Here is an 18,783-nt window from a genome sequence, read left to right as displayed (position 1 = left end):
CAATGCATTCCACGCACCCACCACTCTCTGTATGAAAATCCTACCCCTGCCATCCCCTCTGTAACTACGTCCAAGCACCTTAAAACTATGCCCCCTTGTGTTAGCCATTTCAGCCCTGGGAAAAAGCCCCTGGCTATCCACACATAACCAATGCCTCTCATCATCTTATACACCTTTATCAGGTCATCTCTCATCCTCCATTGCTCCAAGAAGGAAAGGCCAAGTTCACTCAACCTATTCTCATAAGGCACATTCTCCAATCCGGGCAACATCCTTGTAAATCCCTTCTGCACTCTTTCTATAGTATCCACATCCTTCCTGTAGTGAGGTGACCAGAACTGAACACTCCAAGTGGGGTCTGACCAAGTTCTTATATAGCTGTAACATTACCTCACGGCTCTTGAACTCAATCCCACAGTTGATGAATGCCAACACACCATACACCTTCTTAACACTGTCAACCTGTGCAGCAGCTTTGAGTGTCCTGTGGACACAGACCCCAAGATCTCTCTGATCCTCCACATGGCCAAGAGTCTTACCATTAATTCTATATTCTGTCTTCAAATTTGACCTACCAAAATAAACCACTTCACACTTCAACACGAGGAAATCTGCAGATGCTGGAATTTCAAGCAACACACACTTCTCTGGGTTGAACTCCATCTGCCTACTTCTTAGCCCAGTTCTGCATCCTATCGATGTTTCACGGTAACCTTTGACAACCCTCCAGGCTAACCACAACACCCCCAACCTTTGTGTCACCGGCAATCTTACTACTTCCTCATCCAGGTCATTTATAGAAATCACAAAGAGGAGTGGTCCAAGAGCAGATTCCTGTGCAACACCACCAGTCACTGACCGCCATGCAGAATATGAACCATCTACATCCACTCTTGGCTTTCTGTGGGCAAGATAATTCTGAATCCACAAAGCAAGGTCTCCTTGGATCCCATGCCTCCTTACTTTCTGAATGAGCCTTGCATGGGGAACCTTCCATGAAACTTTGGCTAATTGGGTTAGCTGTTTGACTGAGCCAAAATGTACTGGTCCCGATGTATCCCAAATAACCAGAATCCACAGTATAACGAACAGAGGTCCCAGTCCTTATCCAAGTGGAACATCACTGATCATAGACTTCCAGTCAGAATAACACCCCTCCACTATTGCATTCTATCTTGTATGACCAAGCCAAATTTGGATCCAATGGATCATTTGACCATGGATCTCATGTGACTAACTCTTCTGGACCAGACTACTATGAGGTACTTTGTGAAATGCTTTGTTAGGTTCTACGCAAGCAATATTGACCAATCCTTCATCATGAATCATCTTTGTCACTTATCAAATTTGTGAGATCTGTATTTTGTGGTCAGCAACAAGCTGGAGAAATCTTCCCATTTTAAACTACCAACCTCTGTTTCAGATTTCCTCTTTCCCCGTCATAGGTGTCGTTAGATATCAACAAAAGTGGACCCCCGGTAAACATTAACAATGCTGTTAGCTAGCAGGACAAATGACAGGGCTTCTGGAAAGTGAGGTGGCTAGGGAGGAGAGTTAATGGGAGATCATGGTGGTGCGAAGTTGGCTTTCGGAGGTTTGAAGAGATTGGAGAGAGGATGGGGGTGGTAATATTGGTGAGGTGGGATGTAGTGCAAGAAGTCAGGGGTGTAAAAAGAAGGATTGAAAAGTTAGAGGGGGAGAGTTATTGTCATAAGGTTAGGTAGAGGAGGAGAAGATGGCGACGCGACACAGCTTGCGCGGCCACTCCGGTGAACGATATCTGTAATCTGTCAAGTAGGGTGCTGTGCACAATCCTGATTTGATGGAGACAGACGTGAGAGAACGGAGGAACATTTGGAGAATCTTCTGAAATGCCTTTTCCACTGCCGCTGTTACTATGTGACCCAGAATCTCCGGAGGGGAAGGCCCCGAATCCTTGGCTTTGCTTGTTGCTCAGCGGCCGGGACGGGGTCGAAGTGCTCGGCAGAGATGGCGCTCGGTGCTCGGTGTCGAAGGGCTGGTCGGATGCTCGAAGTTTTTGGGCGGACTCAGGGTCGGCTGTGGTCGGGTGCTTCCAATGCACTGACAGTTGTCAGTGCCTGGAGGTTTATGGCAGAGAGAGTTTCTCTCTTTTGCCGCCTGCTATAGGGAACTATCGGGAGTCGATCGGAACTTTGAGACTTTTTTTTGACGTTCCCACGGTCTGCTCTTTATCAAATTATGGTATTGCTTTGCACTGCTGTAACTATATGTTATAATTATGTGGTCTTGTCAGTGTTAATCTTTGGTTTGTCCTGTTTTTTTTGTGATATCACTCTGGAGGAACATTGTATCATTTCTTAATGCATGCATGCATGCATTTCAAAATGACAATAAACGAGGACTGAGTGTCCTCATAATCTAATCTAAAATATCTGTGGGAGTGGCTGAACCAGGAAATGTCAAAAGGACCAAGCACTGAAATGCTGAAAGAAAGGGGAAGAGAATGTATGGTTGGTGTCAAATTTCTACCAGCTCTGACAAACCCTTCACAATTTCCCCCTACTCTCGGAAGTAAAATATTGGGTATCTCCTTCCCAGTTCTGATAAATAGTCTGAGCTGAAACATTAATAACCACTAAAGTTTCTGCAGATGCTGAAAATCCAGAGTAACTCACACAAAATGCTGAAAGAGCTCAGCAGGTCAGGTAGCACCCATGGGAAAGAATAAACAGATGGCTGTTCTGGCCAAGACCCTTCCTCAGGACTGGAAAGAATTCTGATTTCTTCCCCTTTCCTTTCCAGTCCTGATGAGGGGCCTTGGCCCAGAACGTTGGCTCTGTATCGCTCTCCACAGACACTGCCTGACCTGCTGAGTTCCTCTAGCATTTTGTGTGTGAAATATCATTGCGATTTCTCTTTCCACGGAACCTCCCTGACTTAATGAGTATTCCCAGCATCTCCTGTTTCTATTACAGGGAATTAATAAAAGCTGTTTCTGGATTCTCACATTTAACAACTCAAGTATGCACTTGCAGTGCTGTCGCCCTTTGAATGCCTTGCTGTTATTTCTCATCCTAAATATCAGGCTGATAAATATTAATTATTCTGAAATGATTCACTACTTCAATATAATTCCCTCTACAAAACCACCGTCCCATTGACTTACCACTCCATTGACAGACAACAACTGATCTCCACGTTTTAGGCCCCCGTGTCTATCTGCGACTCCCCCAGGAATAATGCGAGAGATGTAAATCGGTGAATTTTGTTCTTTTCCACCCATCACATTAAATCCAAGGCCTTCATCAGTTTTTGGTAATTCCACAACACGCGGATGAGAATGGCCTTCGCTCGCAGCAAAAGCAGCAACTGTAGCCTAAAACAAAGGAGAATTTAAAGTTAAAGAATTGAGAAATAAAAGGAAATACTGCAGTTAGCTATTTACAGTCAATGCCATTGTGGTTAATAACTACAGCTTCATTTTTCTTCTCAATGTATTGCTTTCATTAGGCATTTTTTAAATAATTAAAATGGCTAAATTTTCATCATAATGCCTCCAAAAAATACATTTTTATTACGGTACCCAAATAGTAAGAACAATTATCAGCACTGCACATTTAAGCTTTGAACTTAAGACAGGTTCTGAGTTAAGTGAAAAACATACTCTGGCCTAGAAATTTGTATGATGGTTTTATATACAGATGGCAGACATCCCAGGCTGCAAAAACTCATTTCAGGGAGGTAGCACCCCTGCCCCCCCGCAACCCCATATCCCACCCCCCCCTCCCCACCGCCTGGTCGACCTCCAAGGGTGTATGCAATACTTTGTTTAGTGATTTTGTCTAATCTGTAAACCAAGTTGGGTACATGCAGCAAATGTGACATTAAAATATGTACTTATGTTATATTATATTATCATGTTTATTCTATTTCAACTTTAAGCAAGTCTACAGGGAGTTTGGCCTCATCATGTAGGACATCAATAGCATAGCTCCTTGGCAGCTAGCCAGCTAGTTTAAATCAGGGGTCCCCAGCCATGGACCGGTTTAATATTGACAATATTCTTGCGGACTGGCCGATGGGGGGGGGGGGGTGCGGTGTTAAACGCCACTGGAATATAGGCAATTAGTCAACTATAAGTCACTCATAAGTAGTTAATACACTCAATTTCGTTTCTAAAGGGGTTTATCTAACGAATTTAATATTAAACACACAGCGCATATTTTCCTCGCATGAATGTAGTGATAAGTCAACTATAACAGTGGTCCCTAACCTCCGGGCCGCGAAGAATACTGAACAGCGGTAGTCGGAATGCACCCAGCACATCTTTAAGAAAAAAGCTGAAATAAACAAGCTAATTGATTAGGTGCTGCCCGGCACATAAATGTCAGCCCAGATTAGAGGCGACGCAATCGGCAATCACCTCTGATCTGGGCCGACATTTACGTGCCGGGCAGCACCTAATTAATTAGCTTGTTTATTTTGGCTTTTTTCTTAAAGATGTGCTAGGTGTGTTCCGGCCACTGCTGTTCAGTATTCTTCGCGGCCCGGAGGTTAGGGACCACTGAATTATAAATCACTTATAAGTTAAGAGCACCAAACATTTTAACTAACGTTTGGATATTAAACACACAGCACATGTTTTCCCCATATGAACATATAAAATCATTGCAACACACCAATATCGCTGAATCAGTGGGAACCCTGGGCTTGTTTTCCTGCAACAAGACGGTCCTATCGAGAGGTGATGGGAGACAGCGATACTCGAAGGGGGTTCCTTATGTCCAGTCTATTCCGCAATTTAGTTTTCGTTGCATTCATTGTAGAAAACTCTGCTTCGCAGAAGTATGTTGGAAATGGAAGCAACGTTTTCGGTGATTTTGTGGCAATCTCAAGATATTCAGCCTTGACTTTGATCCAGAATGCTGGCAGAGATGTTATGTCAAACATACTTTTCAGCCCACCGTCATTTGCAAACTCGAGGAGTTGATCTTCCCGCGCTGATATGGATGATTCACCAGAAACATTCACAAATGGGTCACGGGCCTATTCCTTTGCACGTCTTGGGTCACAGATGACCTCGCCTGTGTTAAAATTCAACACTGCGTGACAGGGAATGAGGAAAGGTGCAGCTGACTCACATGGTTTCATATCGCCAAATCATATTGTTTCCTCGCGGCCCAGTGGTTGGGGACCACTCCTAGCACAAAGAGAGACCAATCAGGATGCTCGCTCTCCCTCTCAAAGAAATCTATTTCCGGGATATCGTATATAATTTCCGGGCGCCAGGGAGCCACTATCGATATGCGGGAGACTCCCGGATCTTCCAGGAGAGGTGGGATGTCTGAGATGGTATGTTATTTATTTCTAGAATGGCTATGGCTTCTAGGCACACATCTCCAGAAATTCAGCTGGTTACTGCCTGCCATGATTTACACTTGCAATGGTGATTGCAATTTCTATGTTAGAGGAGCATGGAATGATACTGTTCTGAAATGTACCTGCAGCAATTGAAAAGCCATTTTTAAGGCCTACTCTTATTTCATCTGCACTCCTCTGAGCCTCCTTCCAGCCCAGCAACACAACTTTCCAATCTTATCACTGAATTCCCAGACACTTGCCCCAACCTCTGATTGACCTTTGAGCTGACCTGTGATCGATTCCCGAATCCAACACTTGGTCTATTTTGACCCACAATCCCTAGTTCTATTTCCCCCCCACCACCACCCACAACAATGCCCCTCTCCAATCCTGGTTCTCCCTCATTTGAAACCACATATCTAAGCACACTCTCAGACTGACCTAAGACTTCTCTTACATTATCCTCAATCCCGTGTGGTGTGGAGTTAACTGTGTAGGTGACGTTCAATAGCTCCTGTGGCCTTAGGAGCTTTTGGGCCTCAGATGTTGTTGACTGTTGCCGTGACGAAACCATGCCCAGAACAACCACATATGAACAGGTTCGCCAGCACTAATTAATTTCTAGGCTTATGATTTTCCTTAGTACATGGTTCAGATGTAACTAAAATCAAGATGACTATTATTTCTCTGTGAGCGAATCACAGTATAATGGCAACAGCTGTGCTGTTTGAAATGTCAGATTTTTCTTTGATCTATAGATTATGCAGGATGCAGGAGATGTTTGACAATGTTGTTGAAGCTCTAAGGCATACTAATATATGAATAAAATCAAAACAAAAATAAATGTTCCTACAGATGGGCTTGTCCTGCTGAGCAGTTCCAGCATTTTGGGTTTTCTGTCCTTGCTTTAGATTTCTAGCACCTATAGCCTTATAATTTCAAGTTCAAATTCATATTTAATTGCCATTCAACCACACACTTACGTACAGCTAAAACAGCATCCCCCGGGACCATGTGCAAAACACAGTACAGCGGATTCCAGTTAACTGGGGCAGCTCTTTATTCAGGACTTACTTCATTTATCTGGGACACTATGCCGCTTAATTAGGACAAGAGACTGTTGCCAAACAGATTCTAAGTAGCTTCAGTCACTGCAGCTGTGTGGATGTTAAACACTACTTTGTTCTTCAAGTGAACAGTTTTTAAATAGGCAGACACAAGGAAATCTGCAGATGCTGGAAATTCAAGCAACGCACAAAAAGTGCTGGTGGAACGCAGCAGGCCAGGCAGCAGCTATAGGAAGGGGTACAGTCGACGTTTCGGGCCGGGACCCTTCGTCAGGACTAACTGAAGATAGTAATAGATTTGAAAGGAGGAGGGGGAGGGGGAGATCCGAAATTATAGGAGAAGACAGGAGGGGAGGGAAAAGGGAGAGGATCATGGGAGGGGAAGTCTGGGGAGAGAGAGAAGAGGGGAGGGGAGCCCGGAGGGTGGAGAGCAGGCAAGGAGTTATAGTGAGAGGGACAGAGGGAGAAAAAAGGGAAAAAAAGGGGGGGGAAAATATATCCTCTACTGTCAAGATGAAGCCACACTCAGGTTGGAGGAACAACACCTTATATCCCGTCTGGGTAGCCTCCAACGTGATGGCATGAATATTGACTTCTCTAACTTCTGTTAATGCCCCTCCTCCCATTCACACCCCACCCCTTATTTATTTATTTAATATATTTAAAAATTTTCCCCCTTTTTTTCTCTCTTTTTTTTAGCTGCTGCCTGGCCTGCTGCATTCACCAGCATTTTTTGTGTGAGTTTTTAAATAGTGTCAGTTGTGTGTGTTTCTGTTCAAAAGCAATCTTTTTTTCACTATTAGTTGGAGCGATATAAGCAGTAAGACAATTAAGAACTGTTTTGCTCACTGCAGTTTCAAATATTCAGGCTTACAGATGCCAGAAACGGCTGGTAGTGAAAATAAAATGATTTCACTACCCCAACAGGTTAGGAACAACAAAGAAATTACAATGAAAATGAAGATTTGGAAATGCAATAGTTGAAAGAACTGTATGAAGACTGCCCATTATCTGCACTAGGTGATACACTGATTTTGTTCATTTACAGTCAATCAAAAGAACACAGCAGCATACAGTGGTTGATTTCCTTCATTGTTAACTATTTGGAACTAATACACAGTTTTATAGTACTGGTAGTACTTGTTTATTGGTAGTGTTCTAATTTGTTCTGCATTTCATTTAAAGAAATAATTTGCTTCTCAGTTAAATGGTAGTTTGTATTATACCTTTTTATCACTTTCCATGAAACTAATTGGGGCAGACGCTTAATTGAGCCAAAATGCACTGGTCCCGAAGTGTCCCAAATAACCAGTATCCACTGTAAATACAGTCACCCACACAGTCACTTGTTTAATATATACTCCAGTTGCTATTCAAACCAATTGTCATGCTTTAAGTTGCTGGAATGTGAAAGCTTAAATAATTATATCTCAAGTCACAGAGTCAGCAATAATCTTTGTTCTACGAGTATTAAAGTTTGTTCATTGTTTAAAAACATTGGCTGGTATTTAAACACCGGATAGAATGCATTTTGAAGACCAAATTAATGGGTTAGAAAGGTCTCAGAACCCTAACTAGGACTTAAAGGATGACACAGGAAAAGCACAATAATGGTACTCAAAGTATTCAAGTTAAAATTCAATGAATATTAAGTACAAACAAGGCATTTTTCAGCACTTAAAAACACACAGTGAAACTGCATGCACAGAGAACCCATGACAGAAAGATCAGTACTCTAATGCAGGGGAGAAAAGCTTTCTGAGTGCGACTAGGGGAAACCCCATGCATTAGTTGCAAAGTTGAGAAGTGGGGAGAATGCATCACAATCTCCTCTGAAGTATTGGTGGTAACTCAGTTCCACTCTCAAGTCATTAATGGAGAAAGGAAATCCCAATTGCCCGATGGCCGTTACAATATTATACCACCAAAAGTGATAAACCAGTGGAAGAATCATAATTGTCAGGATCTCTACAAAGAAATAAGTGGAATGTCAGGGAAGTGGAGACACTGAGAGCATCACAGGATATTGCTTGGCTTGCTTTGCTGCCAGGCTCCGCAACAATGGCTGATATCGGAACTCCCCTTCAACTTACTAAGAAGATCTTTATCCTCCAGTGGATCAGGCATGTAGAGCACAGCATTACAATTTCCCTACACCTCTGCCCACCAGGAGATGGGTTTTTAGATAAAAGCTATCTTATGGTGCATGAGACTATATTCCACATGGCGGTATTTCTAACCTCAGTGACCTTTAAAGAGAATTCATCAAACAAATTTTTAAAATTTATAAACAAAATGGGATTTCATTTAGATATATGAAAAGCAAAATTAACAGCAGGTATATTTTCCCTCCTCTCCAAGAGGACCACTTTCTTGTTGTTGGGCTTGGAGGCTTATGTGCCTCGATGGCCTAGAAAGCTATGTTGGCTGGAGTTAAGGCCTTATGCTTTGGCTGTTGGTAGGGTCACTATGCCAAACAGGTCAAAGGGTAGAGGACAGACCAAGAGTGGTCCACCAGTCCTCCAGGTTTGAGCGTTCAGCTCAAGGCTAGCAACCCTACTGGTAAAACAAAATTGTTACGGGAACAGCAATGAAGAACCCTTCTACATCTGTACAATGGTATTCCTGAGTCTCCACCCAGGACCTGCATGATTGACAGTAGTGAAAACGGAGTGGAAGCTACTGACATGATGAAGGAAGCCCTGAACACCACCAGAGATGGAGGACCTTCACTGCTGCCCTAAACGCCAGTGCCACAACAGGCAGTAGGGTAGAGAGATATTTTCCCTCCAGAATTTGGATGTATTCTTGTTAACAATTATTGTATGTTTAGAGTTCAATGCTTGATTTTCCTTTAATTCATAATGAAACCTTACTCCTTAAACATGTTATGAAACTTACTGTTGGACAATATCTTTAATCACTTCAGTTCTGACCCACAATACCTACTATACAGATCTTCACGGTTTATTGTTCCCTTCTCTTCATCATGTCAAACAAACAGATGACAAATCAGGTTTCATTTAATATTCATCTGGCATTTACTGGAGTGTGAGGAGATTGCATCATAGGTTTGTTGGTATGTTGAGATCACAGATGGACAGCAGAGTAATTGGCATGGTAACGTAGCGGATTGTGCAATTGCTTTACAACTGCCAGTGAACACTGATCGGGGTTCAATTCCCGCCACGGTCTGTAAGGCGCTTGTACGTTCTCCCCATGACAGTATGGGCTTTCTTCAGGTGCTCCAGTTTTCTCCCACATTGCAACAATGTGCATGTAGGGTAAGTGAGTTGTATGCATGCTATCTTGGTCACAGAAGTGTGGCTATAGTTGTAGGCTGCCCCCTCCCCAGCACATCACAAAACGACAATGCAAATGTCGCATTTCACTGATGATTTTGATGTACGTGGGACAAATAAAGATAATCTAATCTTTTCAGAGGTAATGATAGAAGATTTGGAAGAGAAGTTATTGTTGGTGATTCTTTGGCTATGGTTGGGAAGGTAAAGAAAGACAGAAAGAGTTGTCCTACCAAGTTGGGCACAGTTAAACACATTGGGGACAACACCGTTACGCAGTGGTTGGCACAACACTTTACAATACCAGCGTCCCGAGTTCAATTCCCACCACTGTCTGTAAGGAGTTTGTACATTCTCCCCGTGACCACATAAATTTCCTCCAGGTGCTCCGGTTTCCTCTCACAGTTCAGAAACATACCAGATGGTAAGTTAATTGGTCATTGTAAATTGTCCGATGATTAGGCTTGGGTAAATTGGGTAGTGTCGGGCAGAACAACTTGAAGGTGCCGAAGGGCCTATTCCGCGCTGTATCTCCATCAATAAATAATGAAACAGATGGAAAACCGTGTGCTTGTAGATTGCAGAAGGGCCAACAATGCTGGGAAGCAATGGATTATCTCTGTCACAGTTAAGTGGAGTGTTTGTAACTTTTATAGAAGCTTTTTGGTATTGTGCAGAAGTGTGGACAATTGAAGAGATTCAAACTTAGAGATTTAAGGAAGACAGGAAGTTGGTACAATCTACTATGACTTAGGAAAGAAGGGCTAGATGTAGGGCAAAGAACGAAGGGTCAAAGGCTGTTCTTCTTGGAGAGGATGATGTTGGCCCATCTGCAGGGGTGATACTACTTGGACCCAATGAGAGAGAACAATTCAGCAGCATATGATCTAGGTGTGAAATATGGGTGGTCTTCAGCTTAGAGGAAAGAGGATTTACAATGCAGAAGGTGGATCCAATGGAGAAGAAGAGAGAATATTGGAGAAAACTGAAGAATGATGGGAGCCCAAAGCAACGGCAGAGAAAAGTCTTGAAGGGTTTGGCTGGTTGGGTGAGAGGGAGGAGATGAACAGAAAAGCAGCCAGCAGGATACAAGGAGCAAGGACGTTTATCTGATGAATGGGCTTACGAATGGAGGGGAGGATGGATGTGTTTGGAGAGATTATGTTAAAGAATGGAAGCCACAGGTTAGTCTTACATTGCAGAATTGTCCCAAACTAATGAGCAGCTTGCTAGAAGAGAGCAAAGTCTGACAGCATATTTATCATCTCCAGCTAGATCTCATAGTAAGAGGCTGAACATTAATTCTACATTTAGCACTTGGACAAACAGAGCTGTGGAAAAGTGGCAAAAACAAAGTGGTAGACATATAGAAGTACGATACTCATGAGGAACCTATAGGTTCCATGAAACCGACAGAGCATCACTCCATTGCACCTGTGCGCAATTCCCACAATGGCTAAGAGAAGTTCCAACATAACTGTTGAACATGGCTATATTGATATTTCATGAGCTCTTTAAAATTCAAAAAGTTAAGCAAATCAATGTAATAGCAAACTGCACTTCATGCCCTTAGCAAATATATTCTGCAGAAATGATGTCTATTAAGATCCAAAAGCAATAAGATAATAATACCAGAAGATATAGGAGCAAAATTGGGCCATTTGGCCCATCGAATCTGCTCCACCAATTCATCATGGCTGATCCATTTTCCTTCTCAGCCTCAATCTCCTGCCTTCTTCCCGTATCCCTTCATGTCCTGGCTAATCAAGAATCAATCAGCCACTGCCTTAAATATACCCAATGACCTGGACTTGGCGATTGTAGGGATGACTTACAGCGGACAGGAAAGCTTGAGTATGTAGATATTAAGAAAGAGGATGTGCTGGAGCTTTTGGAAAGCATCAAGTTGGATTAGTCACCGGGACTGGACCAGATGTACCCCAGGATAAATTGGGAGGCAAGGGAGGAGATTGCTGAGCCTCTGGTGATGATCTTTGCATCATCAATGAGGACAGAAGAGGTTCTGGGGGATTGGAGGGTTGCGGATGTTGTTCCTTTATTCAAGAAAGGGAGTAGAGATAGCCCAGGACATTATAAACCAGTGAGTCTTACTTCAGTTGTTGGTAAGTTGATGGAGAAGATCCTGAGAGGCAGGATTTATGAACACTTGGAGAGGCATAATATGATCAGGAATAGTCAACATGGCTTTTTCAAAGGCAGGTCATGCCTTACGAGCCTGTTTGAATTTTTTGAGGATGTGACTAAACACATTGATGAAGGTAGAACAGTAGATGTAGTGTATATGGATTTCAGCAAGGCATTTCATAAGGTACCCCATGCAAGGCTTATTGAGAAAGTAAGAAGGCATGGGATCCAAGGGGACCTTGCTTTGTGGATCCAGAACTGGCTTTCCCACAGAAAGCAAAGAGTGGTTGGGGACGGGCCATTTTCTGCATGCAGGTCGGTGGTGTGCCTCAGGGATCTGTTCTGGGAACCCTACTCTTTGTGATTTTTATAAATGACCTGGATGAGGAAGTGGAGGGATGGGTTAATAAATTTGCTGATGTCACAAAGGTTGGGGGTGTTGTGGGTAATGTGGAGGGCTGTCAGAGTTTACAGCAGGACATTGATAAGATGCAAAGCTGGGCTGAGAAGTGGCAGATGGAGTTCAACCCAGATAAATGTGAAGTGGTTCATTTTGATAGTGGTTCATTCTTGGCATTGTGCAGGATCAGAAGGATCTTGGGGTCCAAGTCCATAGGACACTCAAAGCTGCTGCGCAGGTTGACTGTGTGGTTAAGAAAGCAGACGGTGCATTGGCCTTCATTAATTGCGGGATTGAGTTTAGCAGCTGAGAGGTAATGTTGCAGCTATATAGGTCCCTGGTCAAACCCCACTTGGAGTACTGTGCTCAGTTCTGGTCACCTCACTACAGGAAGGATGTGGAAACTATAGAAAAGGTGCAGAGGATACTTACAAGGACGTTGCCTGGACTGGGTAGTATGCCTTATGAGAATAGGTTGAGTGAACTCGGCCTTTTCTCCTTGGAGCGACGGTGGATGAGAGGTGACCTGATAGAGGTGTATAAGATAATGAGAGGTATTGATCATGTCGATTGCCAGAGGTTTTTTTCCCAGGGCTGAAATGGCTAGCGTGAGAGGGCACAGTTTTAAGATGCTTGTAAGTAGGTACAGAGGAGATGTCAGGTGTAAGTTTTTTTACGCAGAGGGTGGTGAGTGCCTGGAATGGTCTGCCAGCAACGGTGGTGGAGGCAGATATGATAGGGTTTTTTAAGGGTCTCCAGGATATGTATATGGATCTTAGAAAAATAGGGGGCTATGGGTAACGCTAGGTAATTTCTAAGGTAAAGACATGTTCGGCACAGCTTTGTGGGCCAAAGGGCCTGTATTGTGCTGTAGGTTTTCTATGTTTCTATGATTTTATAGCGCCCTGGCAACAAATTAAGCAACCTCAAACAAAACTCAGAAGCAAAGCCACTGTGTCACCAAGTCCAGTAAACTCAATCTAATGAAGTGTAAAATATGAAAAGCAAAAATATGTAGAGCCCATTAAAAAGAGTTCACATGACAGCTTTCATCCCCATTGATATTTATTACCATGAATGCATTCGTAAGCAAACTTCATCATCAGTTTACGGAAAGTACAGCTAAATTCTGCAAAACTAGATCAAGATCATTACAGAATTGTCTGGTAAGCCCAGAAGTGACCAGACCAAATTTGGTGCATTTATATAAAAGTTGCAAAATGGTTTTTACTGTCCTCTTGTGACAGTTATCATGCATTGATTTTTGTTTTAGTTCAGCACTGCAAATGCTGAATTGCAAATAGTTGAAAACAATTGACAATGAAAGGATTTTCTTAATCTAATCAGAGAGTATCATTATGAACACGGGCTCCAGTTAATGTTATTACCTGGGTAGTAGCACTGGCTCTACCTTCTGGGCTGCCATTGATGTCTAAATTCTCATATATACTCTCGAACACCTGAAATACACATGTACACAGAATTAAAATACACAGATACAACACATCAACCAGTACTTCCACAACGCATACCTTGGCCGTTGCACGAGCTCTGAATTCTGGACAGCCACTGATGTTTATTGTCTCATGCATGTACTGATAAACCTGAAAAATTATTAGCAAGTTAGGCACAAATAAATTACTCATGACTTACTTCTGTACAAATCTTAAGAACTTGAAGCTTATCATAAAAGAATTGCTTTGCTTTTCAATTGTCATTTATCCTAAATCATATTTATGGACATTTTGACTTTATATGTAAATAATGAAGGAATTAATATGCTCTTTATTGAATTGCCTTAAAGTGAGCACAATTTTTCAAATATATTTATTGTCCAATATTGAGCATTCTCTGGTCCAGGATTATTAGCGAGACAATGGGCTCCTCCCACCTCTGAACAAAGAAGAGAAATTCTGGTTAGAAGGTATTTGACAAAGAATGTAACACAGTGCGAGACGCAATGAGATATAAAGAGAATCAGAAGATGAAAATGGGTTTGTGAGATTGGGAGAAAACAGAAGAATAGGAAACCAAGAAAAATGAAAATGGGATGCAACAATAAAAAAGTAAAAAAGAGAAAGAGATAGAAATATGAATGAGAAAAAGTGGGTCATACTACACCATTGCTGATGTATAATACTCGTTTTAAAACTTTTATTTATAAATACAGCATGGAACAGGCCCTTCTGGATGACTGATTTTAACCCTAGACAATCACAGGACAATTTACAATGATCAATTAACCTATCAATCTGTACATTTTTGGATTGTAGGAGGAAACCAGAGCACCCAGAGAAAACATCCATGCACTCGGGAAGAACGTCCAAATGTTCTTACAGAGGACACTGGAATTGAGCTCCAAACTCCAACACCCTGAGTTGTAATAGCTGACCACTACAGGTCCACAGTCCCTTATCCGAAATCCTTGGGGCCAGTTGCATTTTGGAATTCATAATTTTTCAGATTTCAGACCCCCCCGCCCCAGATACCAAAAAACACGTATGCTCAAGTCCCTTATTTAACTTGTCTCAATGCAGTGGACTTTAGGACCCAGCGGCACACCAAACCTACGTACATCCTCCCATATACTTTAAATCATCTCTAGATTACTTATAATACCTAATACAATGTAAATAATTGTTATACTGTATTGCTTAGGGAATAATGACAGGAAGAAATTTTATTTCTGACAAAAACATTCAATAAAACATTAAAATATACAGCTTCAAACGAACCAAATCAAACACATGGTAAACAACTTACTGGAATAAATGTAGAACATCACTGTCACTATAAAACTTCAGTAACTTGTCTTTCTGTGTGTTTAAATCATATACAGTGGTAGTTCTGACACTATTTTCTTCAGTAAGACGCCGCACAGACACACCACAATCAAGCTTCTGCAATAACTCCACTTTCTGCGTTATTGATAGAGAAGATTCCTTCTCTTTTTCTGATTGTTACCCATAGGGGTATCTGCAGCTCTTTTTGACATTTTCACAGTGAAATTAAACACAAAGTCAACAGTGAACACAAAATATCAGCGAACAGCAAATGCACGTGTAACCAGTACGAGCTGTTACGAGATTACACATAAAATTAAGATGTTTGCTGGCCTGGGCTAGCATCAGTGGCATCAGCAGTTGGTCTGCCACCTGCCCTCAGGGGAAGGAGAGATAAGGAACAATGGAGCAGCGTCTGGAGATGTGTAATGAAGGGATGTGGGAGGGAGAGCTGTCTGGAGCGGCTCCCCCCCCTTTGAACCCTGAACTGTTTGAAGTGATGGACAGGCGATACCCCAGCAGGGGGATAAAAAGGGACAGGTTCGCTAAGACGGACACACACGCCACCCGAGGTAACGAGACCCTGGAAGCGGTGCGCCTCTCACGAGTGGTGAGAAGTATCGGACAACGCACAGGGTGGAAAGGTACGATCAGCGGGAACCCGGTGTGTGTCCGCCCTTGCCTGGGTGCCGGGTTCACTGCAGAGGATCGACCGCATCTGGAGGAGGGGTCACAGTCGGTGACCTCAGGTGACATCACCAAGGACCCGCCCAAATGCTGTTTGTGAGCCATCCCGCTGGTCTGTGAGTGAAGCAGTGTTCTGAATGATCAGTTGTTCCTATTCTGTCTCTCTTCCCCCACCTTGTCCATCGCCATGGCAACGATTACTGCGAACTGAACTACAAACTGGACTGAACTTTGAGTCATTTTGAAATTGGTCATTTAACCCCTAGACAACGATAGAGCTTGATTGATGCTGTTATCTTAATTCTGTGCACATGTGTGGTTATCATTGTTGAATTGTTGCATTTATTATCCTTTCGATTACTGTGTTGCTTGTTTCTTTAATAAAACTTTCTTAGTTCTAGTACTCCAGACTCCAACTGAGTGATCCATTTCTGCTGGTTTGGCAACCCAGTTACGGGGTACGTAACAGAGCGCTGAGCCACAACTAACGTCTGGCGGCCTCTGCTAGTGCTGCCACGTCACACCCGAGTGACGTCAGCTGTTGGTGAAAAAAACTTCGGTTTTTGGAGCTTTTTGAGTTTCAAAATTTCGGATAAAGGAATGTGCACCTACACTATTGTGGCACTTCAATTATTGATGAGAATACTCAGTTCTATATACATAAACATATTGCCCTTTACAACTGGAAGAAAGATTTGTTCCCCAGTGTACACCAATCTTTACTGGAGCTTATTGGCGCTTCCATTGTAATCCTATTTCTTTAAAATGCTTGGTTGGGCACAAAGTTTATGAAGGGTCATCCATTTAAGACAGAAATTAGGAAGAATTTCATATCTCCAGAGGTATTTATCCAAGAGTTTTGCAGGCAAAGAATACATATATTTAAAGTGGTGATTGGTAGATAATTCAATAATGAAGGATTGAGAGGAAATGGGAATAGAGTGGGAAAGTGGTGTTGAGGCCAAGACTGGATCAGCCCAAATCTTACTCAGTGACAGGATAGACTCCAGGAGCTGACTGGCCTACACTTGCTTCTGTGCCATCAACGTGCGTCGGGTTTAACCACGATCTTACCAGCAGAAGCTGTAACACTGTTGTACAACCTTTATGCTAGTTCCAAAGAAAACAAGAAGCAATCACTGCAGCAAGGCAGACAGAGGACATTGATTAAAGGGCTCCACTCGAGAGACTAATGTTGCTGTTGGCATGTCCCTTAGCTTTCCTTGCTGCATAATCATGGGACTGCCAAAACACATTGTCGACTTGGTTAAAATCATCCGCAGAACAGATTTCTGCCTCTGCTCCCATTACTTGAGGTCAATCAATGAGGATTACTACATAGAGTCCAACAGACTGAAAACACATGAAGACCTCCCAACTCTCTATTCCACCAGCACACCCTTCCCCCAGCCCCACCACTACCACAACCAACCCTCACTTCTCTTAACCTTCATGGCAGCTATCATACAGTTATCCTATTGCTAGACTCACTTCCCATTCATTCTATGTGCAAAGATACTGCATCTGCAGACTCTGCAGTCAGGTGCTGTAGCAGCTACAAAGGTAATGGTATAATCCAGATGAAAAACACTGTCATCTTTGCAAAGATAAGTTCACTTAACTCTTATGATTTTTTTTTGTAGAAATCAGTTTGTAACTGGGCTAAGACCTGCATCAGTTTTTTAGATTATGAAGACACGCAGTCTCCTTTTATTGTCATTTAGTAATGCATGCATTAAGAAATGATACATTATTTCCTCCGGTGTGATATCACAAAACACAGGACAAACCAAGACTGAGAAAACTGACAAAACCACATAATTATAACATATAGTTACAACAGTGCACAATACCATAACTTGATGAAGAAAGGCCGTGAGCACAGTAAAGTTCAAAGTTTCTCAAATGTCCCACATCTCACGCAGTCGGGAGAGGGAAGAAAAACTCCCCCTGCCATGCCGACCACAATCCGACTCTGAGTCATCCAAAAACTTCGAGCTCTGATCAGCTCTCCGACATCGAGTACTGAGCGCCATCTCTGTCCGAGCGATTCGACCTCTTTCTCGGTCGCCAAAAGCAGGCAAGGCCGGGGATTTTGAGGCCTATCCTCCAAAAGATTCCCGACCACACAGTAACGGCAGCGGCGGACGGGCGTTTCAGAAATTTCTGCAGATGTTCCTCTGTGATTTCACGTCCATTCTCCATCAAATCAGAATTGTCCATGGCCCCTATTTAACAGATATGACATCATTTTTCACCGGAGAGCTGCGCACGCGCGGCGCGCTGCCATCTTCTCCTCCCGCCGTTTTGCATAGCAAGTCTGGGTAATTTCCATTGTAATGGATTTGTATTGAATTCAGTCAAAAGATTTATCTCCTTTTTTATTATTGTAATGTGGAGAATTACAGTACAATACAGTAATAAGCTTCTTCTTTCCTTACGTGTAATCTTCTAAATGATTCATATACAATGTGAAAGTTTGAAAAAACATTACTGGCTTGTGTTCCAAAGTAGATGGTACATTATGATATTACAACAATGGCTCACATTATGATATTATATTAATGGTTCTCACTGAAGACTTCAGCAAAATAAATTATTTCCAAATATGCTCTAAATTATAAGTGACTGAATAAGTTTAATAGGGTGCAATTATTTCAAAAACAAATAGCATTCTATCTTGAACACTAATCTAATTAATTTCCAGCACTGTTGGATTCTGTACAAATTATTGTTTAATTTTTTTTTCCTGCAGCTTAATGGTGAACTTTGGATCGACTGAGAGGAGCACCATTGGATCCAACTAAAAATTTGCATCTTGCAACAGTTACCAGAAAGATTTAAAAAAAACAAAATTGCAGTTGAAATGTTAGGATGATCACAAAACAAAATCAGAGGGTTATTCACCAGAGAAACAGGCCCTTCGGCCCATCACGTCTAAACATCTTCACTTTTAGTGCATTTCAATAGACCTGAGGGAAGATGGCCCATTTCTTGAGGGAATTGTTATAAGATGCATTGAGGGATAACAAACTGCTCAAAAGAGATTTTTGGTG

General features: G+C 42.4%; 1 protein-coding gene across 5 annotated transcripts in view; it reads right to left on the bottom strand.

Moving 5' to 3' along the window:
* The window catches only part of lin7a (lin-7 homolog A (C. elegans)), an 83,840-nt gene that overhangs the window by 14,974 nt on the left and 50,083 nt on the right, over nucleotides 1-18,783 (bottom strand). For 3 of the 5 annotated variants that reach the window (XM_063057753.1, XM_063057756.1, XM_063057757.1), the window contains exons 3-4: nucleotides 13,790-13,861; nucleotides 3,149-3,358 (exon numbers count right to left, since the gene is read on the bottom strand). In XM_063057753.1, coding sequence (XP_062913823.1) covers nucleotides 3,149-3,358; nucleotides 13,790-13,861 — 282 coding nt within the window. Of the gene's footprint in view, nucleotides 1-3,148; nucleotides 3,359-13,645; nucleotides 13,718-13,789; nucleotides 13,862-18,783 lie in introns of all 5 variants that reach the window. The other 2 variants (XM_063057752.1, XM_063057754.1) reach the window with 2 other exon arrangements.

The sequence above is a fragment of the Mobula hypostoma genome, chromosome 9 (assembly GCF_963921235.1).
Source record: "Mobula hypostoma chromosome 9, sMobHyp1.1, whole genome shotgun sequence".
NCBI classification, from domain to species: Eukaryota; Metazoa; Chordata; class Chondrichthyes; order Myliobatiformes; family Myliobatidae; genus Mobula; species Mobula hypostoma.
Note: the sequence above shows the minus strand (reverse complement) of the source record. Positions and strands in the feature narration are given on the sequence as shown.